Source organism: Chiloscyllium plagiosum, unplaced genomic scaffold, assembly GCF_037043375.1.
Source record: "Chiloscyllium plagiosum isolate Xiang-an unplaced genomic scaffold, Cpla_swu_hap1 HiC_scaffold_14, whole genome shotgun sequence".
NCBI classification, from domain to species: domain Eukaryota; kingdom Metazoa; phylum Chordata; class Chondrichthyes; order Orectolobiformes; family Hemiscylliidae; genus Chiloscyllium; species Chiloscyllium plagiosum.
This window is the reverse complement of record NW_028270152.1, coordinates 26017601-26031051: the sequence shown is the minus strand read 5'-3', so window position 1 is coordinate 26031051 and position 13451 is coordinate 26017601. Positions and strand designations below refer to the sequence as shown.

General features: G+C 38.7%; 1 protein-coding gene across 6 annotated transcripts in view; it reads right to left on the bottom strand.

The window, feature by feature from the left end:
- nol8 (nucleolar protein 8) overlaps nucleotides 1–13451 on the bottom strand; it is a 48551-nt gene that overhangs the window by 26493 nt on the left and 8607 nt on the right. For all 6 annotated transcript variants that reach the window (XM_087994214.1, XM_087994213.1, XM_087994215.1 and 3 more), the window contains 4 exons: nucleotides 13142–13210; nucleotides 7939–9780; nucleotides 4639–4779; nucleotides 474–599 (listed from right to left, as the gene is read on the bottom strand). In XM_087994214.1, the coding sequence (XP_087850340.1) occupies nucleotides 474–599; nucleotides 4639–4779; nucleotides 7939–9780; nucleotides 13142–13210 (2178 nt within the window). The remainder of the gene's footprint in view (nucleotides 1–473; nucleotides 600–4638; nucleotides 4780–7938; nucleotides 9781–13141; nucleotides 13211–13451) is intronic.

Below are 13451 nucleotides of genomic sequence, written 5' to 3'. Positions count from 1 at the left end.
AACTATGGTGGGATGCAACCAAAAATAATTATGCTTTCAACTGTTTCATTGATGTGTGCAAACTGAATTGCTTGAAATGCCCTTGATTTCAGCCATGTTGCTATTCCCATAGAATGAACAGGCACAGAACAATGGCCACTCAGCCAAACCAGCAAGAGGAAGAAAATGTAGTTCAAGCCTTTGAATACCAAAAGCAAGAAAGAAAATGTGGTTGCATTTATTTGCAAGGTACGTATTTGTAAGCATAAATAAACTGAATCTTAATGACATTTTGGGGCAGAGAATAAAAATGTTATGGTTAATTTGAGTCAGAAATATATCCTGAAGTCAAAGCAACAATAACTTTATTACTATGTGAGGCACTCATTTTGGCATAAGTTGAGAACACTTACTAGTTCAAATTTTCAATCCATCTCCACAGCGATGTACAAGAAATATACTTAGGCAAAATTCCTTACATTCAATATCCTTACCTTATGACCAGCTTTTCCTTCAAATTGAGGTTTAAGTTTGAATCTTCCATTGTAATCTTCATCACTGTCATCTTCATTATCCTCCTCACTATCAAACAGTTTCCCAATGGTTCTATTTTCAAAAGCCTAAGGTAAATTTAGAAGAATTTTAAATTCTGTTAGCTTGTGCTAATGCAATCCACTATCCTGCTGCAGGTGAGCTGGAAGAGATAAAGACACTTGAAAAGTTTGTTCTGGTAACATGAGGAAAGGCAAAGTTGAAAATTGAAGAATTGATTTTTAGGAATGCTGGATTAGAAGTTCTGGAACATATCATTTGTTTACAGGGCTAGTAGTAAGGACACAGAACCTTCACACGACTTTCAGGTTTTGAAAAGCATCAAAATAATACAAAAATGAAAATGTCACGCAGTATGCAAATCCAACCAATCAATTCCTTTTCCATCAAGTCTGTTCTCAATGAACAGTAAAAGTGACAGCAGGTGTCATCAACAATGCTATCAAGCAACATTTCCTCAGCAATAATCCACTCATTGACATCCAGTTTGGGTTCTGCAGGGCCGCTCAGCTCCTGACCTCATTAAAGCCTTGGTGTAAACATTGACAGAAGACCTGAATTCCAGAGTGAGGTGAGAGTTATTGACCTTGAGATCAAGGCCACACTCAATCCAGTGTGGTATCAAGAAGCCCTAGCAATCAATGGATATCAGGAGGCAAACTCTCCACTGGTAGGAGTCAAACTTGGCACAAAGGAAGGTGGCTGTGATTGTGCGGAGGTTAGTCATCTTCGTGACCAGGGCATTTTTGTCAGAGTTCCTGAGGATAATGCCCTCAGCTCAACCAGCTGCTTCATCTGAAGTGGGATGTTCACCAGTGATTGCACAATGTTAAGTACTATTAGTGACTCCTCAATCTATGGTCAAATGCATCAAGAATTGGACAATATCATGCTTGGTCTGACAAGTGGTAAGTAACATTCATGTCACATAAATGCCATCTCTAATAAGAGACAATCTAATCACCGTCCCTGGACATTCAGGTGTTGTTACCATCACTGAATCCCCCACTATCAACAGCCTGAGGTTACCATTGACCAGAAACTCAATTGGACTTGCCACATAAACAGAGTCCCTACAACAGCAGGTCAGCGGTTAGGAATACTGCAGCAAGGAACTCACCACCTTACTGCCCAAAGCCTATCCATCATCAACAAGACATGTCTGGAGTGTGGTAGAACACACTCCACTTACCTGGACAAATGTTGTTCCAACAACATTCAAGATGCTTGATACCATCCAGGCCAAAGCCCACATTAGCGCCACATCTACAAGCATCCATGCCCACCATCACTGATACTCAGTAGCTTTTGTTGTTGTGTCGCCATAATCTTACCAGACCATAGGGGCTGTTCTCATTAGAGAGAAGTGACTGGTGGTGATTTAACCTGAGGGCCACCAGACCTCAGGCGAGGCACAAGGTTGAGAATGAGAGTCCTTCATGGTAACCTCAAACTGGTGACAGGAATTGAAACCATGCTGTTGGCATCATACTGCTCGACAAACCAACAATCCAGCCAACTGTGCTAAACTGATTCCTGCTCAATAGCAGCAGTGTGTACTATCTACAAGATACACTGAAGAAATTCACCAAAAATCCTCAGAAAACAGATTCTAAATCCACAAACACTTCCATCTGGAAGGACAAAGACATTTGATACATAGGAATACCTCCATCTGCAAATTCCTTTCCATGCCATTCACCATTCTGACTTGGAAATCTATGCTATTCTTTTACTGTTGCTACGTCAAAATCCTGCAATTCCTTGCCTAAGGGCATTGTGGGTCAACCTACAGCATGTGGACAGTAGTGGTTCAAGAAGGCAATGCATCACCACCTTCTCAAGGGCAACTAGGGATGGGCAATAAATGCTCACCAATATGCTGTTCCTATTCTTCTTAGATGATAGGGACTGCAAGTTATAAGGTGTCAAAGGGGCCCTCATGAGTCTTTATGCAATGCACCCTGTAGATAGTACACATTATTGTATTGTGCAGTGGTGGTGAGCAAAGTGAGCATGGAAAGTGGTGAACTGGTAGCCAATTAAGTGCGCTGGATAGTGTCAAGTTTCTTGAGTATTGTTGCAGCTATATTCAAAGGAGGTGGAGTGTTCCATCACACTCTTGACTGTGCCCTTTAGATGGTGAACAGGCTTTGGGAAGATGTAATGTGACTTTCTGCAGATTTCATAGCCACTGGCCAGCTCTTCTAACCACAGTCATGGTTAGCAGTAGTTTTGCAATTGGTCCAATTCAGATCCTGGTCAATAGCAACTCTCAGGAGGTTCATTGTGACGGATTCAATATGGTAAATTTCATTGAATATCAAGAGGTGATGACTACATTGTCTCTTGGAGATGGCCTTGCACTTGTGTGATGGGAATGTTATTTGCCACTTATCGGCCCAAGCCTGGGTATTGTCCAAGTCATGCTGCATGTGGAAAATGACTGCTTCAACATTAGAGATGTCCAAATGGCGATGAATATTGTTTGATCATCAGCAAATATCTCCATAATGATGGATGGAAGGTTACTAATGAAGTAACTGAAGATAGCTGAAGCTAGGTCACTATCCTGAGAAACTCCTGTAGTGATGTCCTGGGGCTGAGATGGTTGAATTCCGAGACATACATCCATCATCCTTTGTACTAGGTAATGACTCCAACCCATGGAGAATTTCTCTCAATTCTAACTGACTCCCGTTTTGTCTTGGCTCCATTATGCCACACTCAGTCAAATGTTGATTTAATATTGAGGTCAATCACTCTTACCTGACCTTTGTTTGTTATTTGATGTATTTTAGAGCTGAGTTCTCTCTTCCCAAGGTCACTAAAACCCATAAGGCCATCTCCTAACTTTTACTACTGAACCTTCCCGACTCTTTTTAGCATAACATTCTACCTTCATTCCTGAAAAAAAAGTCACTTGCAACTTCCTAAATACCAACTATTGTGCCCTCGCTCAACATCTTTTTCAAAATATTTCCAAGAGGGCTTGACTTCTGAATTACTTCTCTTGTCCATTTGTTATGGTCCACAACCACAATAGACCTCTTTTTCACCTTTCACACTTGGCTTCAGTTATGGTGCCCCATATTCTGTTCTTTTAATTCCAAAGGGTGCTATATTCAACCAATGTATCAGAAATTTGTTTAGCTTCCATCATCAAATCCAGTGATCTTTCCTCTGTTTCTATCCCTCTTGCTTTAAAAAAGGGTCATAATCATCTTCTCCATAAAGCAAACCATCCTTTGCTCTTGTGTTCTTGAGAATTTACCATAACTTTCCCTCTCTTTTCTATCCAAAGTTCCTGAAAATGTTGTCTCCTAAATCCATCATCTTGCAATTCCACATTTGATTCTCTGCAGTTTCCGGTCGTGGCACAGCACTAAAATAAACCCATGCCAAAATACAGAAGTCATATTCTGTGATTATGCTGCATTAACTCTTCTAAACCTTTCTTCTGTTTTTAAGCTTGACCACACTGCCCATTGTCCAGCTCAGTGTAACTGACTTCACTTGGTTTCACTCTCAGCTATCCAATTGTAACTCTCAGTCAATCTTTTGACCTAAGCTCTAGGCTCTTTCTTTTGACAGTCCCACATTTTGCCTTGCCTCCATTTCTGTCTGACTGTCCTCTGTAGGTTATTATGATATTTGTCTTTGTTGAAGGTATGTTTTAATTTTCACTTTTGTTGTTGTACCTTAGCAAATGACCAATTAGCTTGTTGAGAGAAGAGAAAGGTGAAAATAATTCCTTGACAAATCAATCCAATGCATCTTAACTTGAATTAAAGGGTCTCAGTTGAATGACTGGAAAGTTTCAATGCAGTTCTTTGGCTCTGCACCCCATAATGCTTCACAACGCAATATAACTGGCAGACTCATGACTAAAAAATAGCTTCTGTAAGAAATGGTAATGGTATCAAATATGCCACAATGGGAATAATTTTTACGTATAAAGTACACTGTTATTACAAAATGCATTAGACTATTTCACAAAGTCACATCTGAACAATGGCAACTGGATGCTGAGAATTACTGATGACTTTCACAGTGGCAAATCCATTAAATAATTAGCAAAAATATAAATTAAACACAAAGGCTTACTTTTTCAACATGCAATTTTCCTTGACTTTTTGTGTCTTCTTCTTTAAAATTTTCTCCAACATCTTTAAACAGTGCATTGTTTTCACTCTCTTCTTCAAAATCAAAGACAATGTGTTTCCCTTTGTCAGGTTTCTGATTGTCCTATAGCAACATATGTATATTAAAGAAAAAGCTAAATTAAAAAAAAATGAAGAAAATTAGCAATTATTTACTCCACAAAATCTCTAAGATTATACCAGATCCATCTTCAAGGAGGGGAAAACAAGTAATGCATGAATATATTTTTAAGCATGCGGGCTATTATTTTTAATTCTCACACTTTGTTGATTTTTCTTAAGCGCTTAAATTAATTCTTTTAATTTAATTTCCTCCCTTTGCATGACATTTACTGCCATGTATCCTTTCTCACCCAGAAAACTGTATAAATCAGTCATTAGCCTGAGAATATGTAACAAAATGCAGCATCTTGGTCCTATTGTAAAAGCAAACATTAAAAATAATGCATCTTTTAGTGCAAGACACACTACATTCAACTACATCAACTGCCTTTCTATTTTAAATATTACATTGAACAACTAAGATAAAACTTACATGATTTTAACAGGAAATGAAACAATATTATAAAAGAATCATATAGTAATCACAAATATAAACAATTGGGCCCCTTGCAGCTTACAGACAGTTTGAAGGCACTATCTAAAAGATTTTCAAATATTTAAAAAGCTACCCTTTTAGAGTTCAACTGAGGGCAATGGATTCACTCTTCACCTTGAAATTATTTCTGCACTTGAATAATTACAAACCCCACCTCTCCCCGAAAAGATATCAAGTTACTAAAGTATGAAGCATTAATTTTAATTAGCAAAATACAACTACGAAATTTTCATTAAATCAATTGCGGCATAAAAATTGTGACAATTTCAAAGAACCGTTTTGTCTTTTATAAGGACATACGTTATTCTGCTAATCCTAACAGTACTCTTTATCTTCCTATCTAAGCCAGTTTAGCACGTTTCAGATGTAAACTAATGAAGGCAAGGAGGTAACAATCCAAGACGCACATTAACTTGCTCCTTGTTTCCTTTCAAACTGCTTGACGCCTCTTCAGATGGCTTGGTTGTGATCAAGTAACCAGTATATGTGAAACCAGTGGGAGAAATTCACAAATGTCTATTTCTTTATTCTGAGCCATCACATTTATGAAGATCACGTCATGCTGTCGCCTGGGACATGTTTTGCACATATATGGGTATACAGCAAAATGTATGAGATAAATCACAGCTTGTGCTAGTTTTAAAAATTACGTTTAAAAATGTATGCTCTGATTGTAAATATCTAAAGGGTTCTTACAAATACATTAAGGACAAAAGGGTAACTAGGGAGAGAATAAGGCCCCTCAAAGATCAGCAAGGCAGCCACTGTGTGGAGTGGCAGAAATTGGGGGAGATACTAAATAAGTATTTTGCATCAGTATTTACTTTGGAAAAGGACATGCAAGATATAGAATGTAGGAGAATAGATGGTGACATCTTGAAAAATATCTATATTACAGAGGAGGAAGTGCTGGATCACTTGTAATGCATACAGGTGGATAAAACCCCAGGACCTCATCAGGTGTATCCTAGAACTCTTTGGGAAGCTAGACAAGTGTTTGCTGGGCCTCTTGCTCAGATATTTGTATCATCAATAGTCACAGGTGAGGTGCCACTGTTTAAGAAGGGTGGTAAGGAGAAACCAAGGGAACTATAGACCAGTGAGCCTGACCTCGGTGATGGGCAAGTTGTTGGAGGGAATCCTGAGAGACAGGATGTACATGTATTTGGAAAGGCAAGGCCTGATTCCGGAGTGTCAACATGGCTTTGTGCGTGGGAAATCATGTATCACAAACTTGATTGAGTTTTTTGAAGAAGTAACAAAGAGGATTGATGAGAGCAGAGCAGTAGATGTGATCAATATGGACTTCAGTAAGGCATTCAACAAGGTTCCCCATGGGAGACTGATTAGCAAGGTTAGGTCTCATGGAATACAAGGAGAACTAGCCATTTGGATACAGAACTGGCTCAAACGTAGAAGACAGAGGGTGGTGGTGGAGGGTTGTTTTTCAGACTGGAGGCCTGCAACCAGTGGAGTGCAACAAGGATCAGTGCTCGGTCCTCTACTTTTTGTCATTTACATAAATGATCTGGATACGAGCATAAGAGGTACAGTCAGTAAGTTTGCAGATGACACCAAAATTGGAGGTGTAGTGGACAGCGAAGAGGGTTTCCTCAGATTACAACTGAATCTTGACCAGGTGGACCAATGGGCTGAGAAGTGGCAGATGGAGTTGAATTCAGATAAATGCGAGGTGCTGTATTTTGGGAAAGCAAATCTTAGCAGGACCTATACACTTAATGGTAAGGTCATAAGACATGTTGCTGAACAAAGAGACCGTGAAGTGCAGGTTCATAGTTCCTTGAAAGTGGAGTCGCAGGTAGATAGGATAGTGAAGGCAGCATTTGGTATGCTTTCTTCTATTGGTCAGAGTATTGACTACAGGATTTGGTAGGTCATGTTGCAGTTGTACAGGACATTGGTTAGGCCACTGTTGGAATATTGCGTGCAGTTCTGGTCTCCTTCCTATCGGAAAGATGTTGTGAAACTTGAAAGGGTTCAGAAAATATTTACAAGAATGTTGCCAGGGTTGGAGGATTTGAGCTATAGGGAGAAGCTGAACAGGCTGGGGCTGTTTTCCCTGGAGCGTCAGAGGCTGAGGGGTGACCTTATAGAGGTTTACAAAATTATGAGTGGCATGGATAGGGTAAATAGGCAAAGTCTTTTCCCTGCAGTCGGGGAGTCCAGAACTGGACGGCATAGGTTTAGGGTGAGAGGGGAAAGATATAAAAAAGACCTAAGGGGCAACTTTTTCATGCAGAGGGTGGTACGTGCATGGAATGGGCTGCCAGAGGATGTGGTGGAGGCCGGTACAATTGCAACATTTAAGAGGCATTTGGATGGGTATATGAATAGGAAGGGTTTGGAGGGATATGGGCCGGGTGCTGGCAGGTGGGAGTAGATTCGGTTGGGATAGCTGGTCGGCATGGACAGGTTGGACCGAAAGGTCCGTTTCTGTTTTGTACATCTGTGACTCTGTGCAAGAAACCACTGAAATGACTGGTAATGGATTTACAGTAGTTAGCAATTAATAGTCAAATTAAAGGTATTTAGGTATACAAACAATTTGAAAGAGGAAACAGTGTGAAGTATTTAGGAAATTAATATCTTATAAATTAATAAGAAAATTGAACATTTCTAACATACCAAATTTGTCAGGGCTCCTTGAATGAGTTTCTTCTGCATCTCTGTTTCTTTCTGTCTCTCATGTAATGCAGCCAACCTCTTTTGATTGTCCAATAAATATTTCTCTGAATTTCGAGGAGTCCCTGCAGCTAAACTACGAGCAGTGTTCCTAACATCTTTATCAATTCCAGCTTTACATTCTCTCTCTTCCTTCACATGGCTGGTTTCAACAACAAGTAAAGTTGAGGCTTCAAATTTTGGAAGTTCAGTTTGCTTAAAATGCACCATCTTTTGTTTCACAGCATTTACTGCCTCATTGGCATCTCCACAATCACCACATCTTTCTCCATTTAGTAATTCAGAGTTACACAAGTTTTGTATTACAGATTTCAACTTTTCAGTTTTATTTTCAGAAATACCAAAGTTAGGTTTGTGGCTAGGAATGGTCATGGTGGGTGTGTTGAATTGAAGAAATTTTGTTCCTTTAAATGGTGGTGGTTTGAAATTACTTTTCTCATCACTGTCAGAATCAGAGGATACCACATTCTTAGTTTGATTAACTTTCTGCTTTTTGTCAACGGCTGAGGTTTCAGAATCACTATCTGATTCTTTATACATCTTCCTCTTCACTTTCAAAAATAATTGGTCACTAATTAATTTATCTCCTTTGCTATTTTCTTCCTTTGATTTGAACAGAGACATTGTCTTTTTTGAAGGAGATGGGTTAATCAGCTGTTTATTTGGTGTTATTTCACAGTCACTGCTGTCCTCATCCTGAATAGCTGATGCAATTTTATTCAGTATGGTGTTTTTCTTCAAGGCAGGCATGCTCTGAGAAATCTTTGTTCCTGAAGCTGATGGCAATGGGTTTATTAGGGAAGGCTGTAATGAAATATTTTTAACTAACTTCAAATCGCTTTGCAATTTGTTATTTTCTTTCTTGGCTTTGGAAGAACTATTTGCCAATTGTTCAAGATCAGTTAGCGATAAGTCTATTCGGTAACAGCTATTCATCATTTCTTCATAATCAGAATCCAAATTGGATTCAGAACTCTCTGCCTCGGAATCTTCATTACTGCTATTACTGTTGGAATTACACTCCTTTTTCTTCGGATCCCCTTCAGTATTAGAAATCAAAGGATTTCGTTTTTCGCTAAATTTTGTTCTTGGCAAACTTTTGTGAGAAATCATTTTCCCAGAGATAATTTCATCAGTATCAGCAGAATCATACTCACTACCACTATTAACGTCTTCCAAAATTTCTTTCCTCAAGTCATTTAGTGCCCAATGTGTCTGATGTCTTAAAACGTAATCCTCACCAACTACCTCCAAAGGCATGTCTCGTAGTTTATGTTCTGCCTGACTAAGCTCTTCAGTTTTATTATTCTCTCTTTCACTGATCAATTCCTGTTCTTCAAAGCCAGAGTGATGACATGCGATTTGAGCTTTTGACCAAGTATTACTTTTGCTAGAGGCATTAGTTTCTTGTCTACCAAGATTTCGATTTATAGAACAAGGTAATTTTGAGAAAGCAAACTTGTTCTCTGTCACAGCAATAAATCTATCCTTATTAGATCCACTTTTGCCATTATCTTCTACTGCATATGAAGACATGTTTGCTGTGAAATTGCTGTCAGAATCATTGGAATCCACCACATGGTATTTGCTGACAGACAGCTTCTTTCTCTTAGCAGGTTGTGTTGGAGCAGGGAAGTCCCCCCGTTTTTTCTTCCTTATTTCCTCATCATCTGTTTCTTCGAGATGCCATGTTAGGTTGGTTACTGGGGTTGTGACTTCAGAATTTGTCACATGATCAAGTTTCTTGATGTTATGACAATATTTAGAAGGATCATATTTTATTATGTGAAATTAAGTTAAGAAACATCCAGCAGAGTATTTCTAAGTGAACTATTAACAAAGTATAGACAGGCAGTTTCTCCTGAAAACATTATAAGTACTTAACAAGTCAGACAGCACTTACAAAGAGAAACAAAGTGAAAGTTTATGGTCAATTATCTTTTAACAGTTCTAACCAAGGATCGTTACCAAGAACATTCAAAGTTTGTTTCTTTCATTTCATAGATGCTTCTTGACCTGCTGAGCTTTCAAGCAATTTGTTTCAGATTCTAGTAACTGTAGTATTTTGCTTTTGCAGTGTCCTCACTGCTTTTATTTTCAAAATAATTTTAATGCACCGTATTTGATGCCTTTGGAGCTAGAATGCATATTTATTTCATGGTGCTGGAACCGTACTCAATGGCATCAAACTTGATGACATTGCTCTCACTGAGTCAAATGGTTAAGGACTCAAGTTCCACTCTAGACACTGGAGCACAAAAACCTAGGTTGACACTCTAGTGCAGGTCTAAGGGTACTGATACTTCAACATAGCATGATCAGAAGTGGTATTTTCAGAGAGATATTATTCTGAACTGGACCAAATCAAATAGCATTAATTTCTACAAAAGCAGGGAATTTGTTCTGGTTTATGGGTGTTCTGACCCATAAACCAGATTAGCTGATCATTACTTTATTGCTATCCGTAGGGCCTTGATACGCATACATTAACTGCATCATATTTGTTATGAAGATGTAGAGGTACTGTACCTTTAAGAGAGTTGAAAAGCTAGTAAAACTGCCTGACACAGCAGTGTTCTGAACAAGGTAACAATGGAACATTTGCTCGAAACAGCTAGCAGTAGATGGGTTGCCATGAGACAAAAAAACATTCAAATTCGGCCAGTTTAAATTATGCCCCAAGCTACCAATCTCCACTCGAGTTTGAATTTAGTATTTTGATAATATTAAAACCAATGAAATAATCCAATGTTTTGGGGTATAAAACCAGACAGTTTTGAACAGTTGAGAACTGCCAAAAGACCAAGAGACATAGGCTGCTAATTTTAAGAACTCTCTGAGAGGTACCTGTTCTGTGGAAGAAGTTGCACAGCAGAACATAGAAACCAACATGGATAGAATCTACAAAGGAGATTTGGCAAACTTAACTGGTTCTGAAACGTGATTTTTTTTTGTTAATCTTATTTGGGATTTTTTAATCAGACTGGTATTATAGAGTGGAAAGTAAAAGATAGGTTTAAGAGAAAGAAATTGTAAATAGTTGTTAGTTAATATTCTCTGTTAGACTTAAAGAATAAAGTTATTTTTTACTTTAAATAATGACTTTTGGGATAGTTCTTTGCCTCTCGAATTTTAAGAGACTACAGCATGAGGTGAATCATTTCTGTGTAACTGGCTTAAATTAGCAGAGGGGTTTACCCCGTGTCGTAACATATCTTACAGTCAATGTCCTGGACACCACCACTATCATCAGGGAATATCCTGTCTCACAGGCAGAACAGCTTCAGCAGAGGCAGCAGCACAGTAGTACAGACTCAGGCAAGGGATTTCCTTGGAATCCTCAAACAGTCACTTCAGACCTTATGGAAATTAGGGATAGTATTTGATCCAGAGAACGGGCATAAAGTTGACCAAAAGAAAGCAACAGACTGGGAATTGGGAGCATTTTCGCTGTCAGCATAGGAAGACAAAGGGCACAAAACAAATAATTAAGACTAATAGAATGTTACCTTTTATTACAGGAGGAATTGAAAATAAAAGTAAAGATACTATTCTTCAGTTTTACAGGGCAACGGGAGACAACACATTTATTCATGCAGTTTTGATCCTGTTATTCAAGAGTATAAAGGTTTTCACTGGAGTGCATGAAGATTGAAGGCTAACTTAATTAAGTATACAAGATTCTAAACAATCTTGACAATGTTGATATGGAATGATGTTTCCACTTTCAAGTGAGTACAAAACTAGGGGTGTAATTTTAAAAATAGAGAATAATTTTTTGGATAGAGATGAGCAGAATTTTTTTTCTCTCAAAAGGTGTGGTTTTAGAACTCTCTGCCTCAGAAGGTGATGAAGGCAGTATCATGAAGTATTTTTAAGGCGATGCCACAGAGTTTCTGACCTGCACCAGTAGCCACAGTATTTGTATGGCTGGTTCAATTCATTTCTGGTCAATAATAACCCTCAGGACATTGATTGTGAGAGAATCAGTGGTAGTAATACTGTTTAAATGTCAAGGGAAGATGGTTAGATTTTCTCACAAGTTCATAAGATTTAGGTGCAGAAATAGGCTATTCAGCCCATTGGTCTGCTCCGTCATTCGATCACGGATGATACGCTCCTCACCCCCATTTACCTACTTTCTCCCCATAACCCTTCAACTCATTACCAATTAAAAATCTGTCTGACTCCTCCTTAAATTTACTCACTGTCTCAGCATCCACTGCACTTTGTTCCAAAGTCATAGGCGACAATAAGTAGAGAAACTACAGATCATAAGTAATTCATTGGTTGCAAAAGTCTCAGGTAATGAACATCCCTACACAAATACCAATCTCTGTCCAAGGTAATGTATGGCTGGTCTAGGTATTCTCTTTCTTAATGGAAAGGTTCGCGTAATTGGTGAGAGAAACACAGTTAACCATTTTACACTAAACCATAGAACATCTCCTGCAAGAGGAAAAGTAAATACAGATACAAGATCCTTTATCCAAACATCTAAAAACCGAAAAGTTCCAAAATCCGAAAGCTTTTCTGTGAAGTATTTTTCTCATTCACAAGGTTGTTTGGCGAGCAAACAGCTAACCCAAGTTGACATCCACTCGATGTGTGGCACTCAGATGTGACACGGGGGTGTGTGGCCAAGTACCGACAGGCCTGGGGTTTCTCTGTGAACGCCTCCAAGTCAACAGCTACTCGATGTGTGTCACTCAGATGTGACATGGGGGGGCGTGGCCAAGCACCAACAGGCCTGGCATTTCTCTGTGAACGTCCCCAAGTCGAAACTCACTCAACATCTGTCACTTAGATGCGATGTAGTGAGGGGAACGTGGCCAAGCACGCTCTTAGTTAGAAGTCTGCTTCTCCGGTAAGATTTTAAAAAATTTCACCATTAAAACTGTCACATTCTGAAAACTGAAAAATTCCGAATTCCGAAAGACAGCTGGTCTCAAGCATTTCGGATAAAGGATCTTCTACCTGTACTCAAATTTGAGTGCTTCGTTGTAGAGATGTCTGAACAACATTGAAGACATTCAACTCCAGAACTTCATGATAATTTTCTCACGATTTCTCTTTCTTTCCAACATTAACTTTTAAAGTATTTCTCCAACAACCTTTGTTACAACTTTATTATTAAAAAGGATATTTTCTTTTGACCGTTTTTCCGCAGATGAAGGATGGGTAGCACTCGTCCAAATTTACTCACAACCCAATCCTGAGGGATTAAAAAAAAGTATTTGATTTGTTACACAATTAACAGCACGCTTTTTTTTTATTGTTGTAGCTCCCCCAGTATGTGATTTACATTACGAGCTTCAGGAATACAGCATCAGTCATTGCCAATACATGGTATGTACAAAAACAAGGAAATGATGGCATATTTTTAAAATTTAATTCTTAGATTTCACCTCAAATATTGTATCCAACTACTGGTCCCGCATTTCAACGGGAATGCC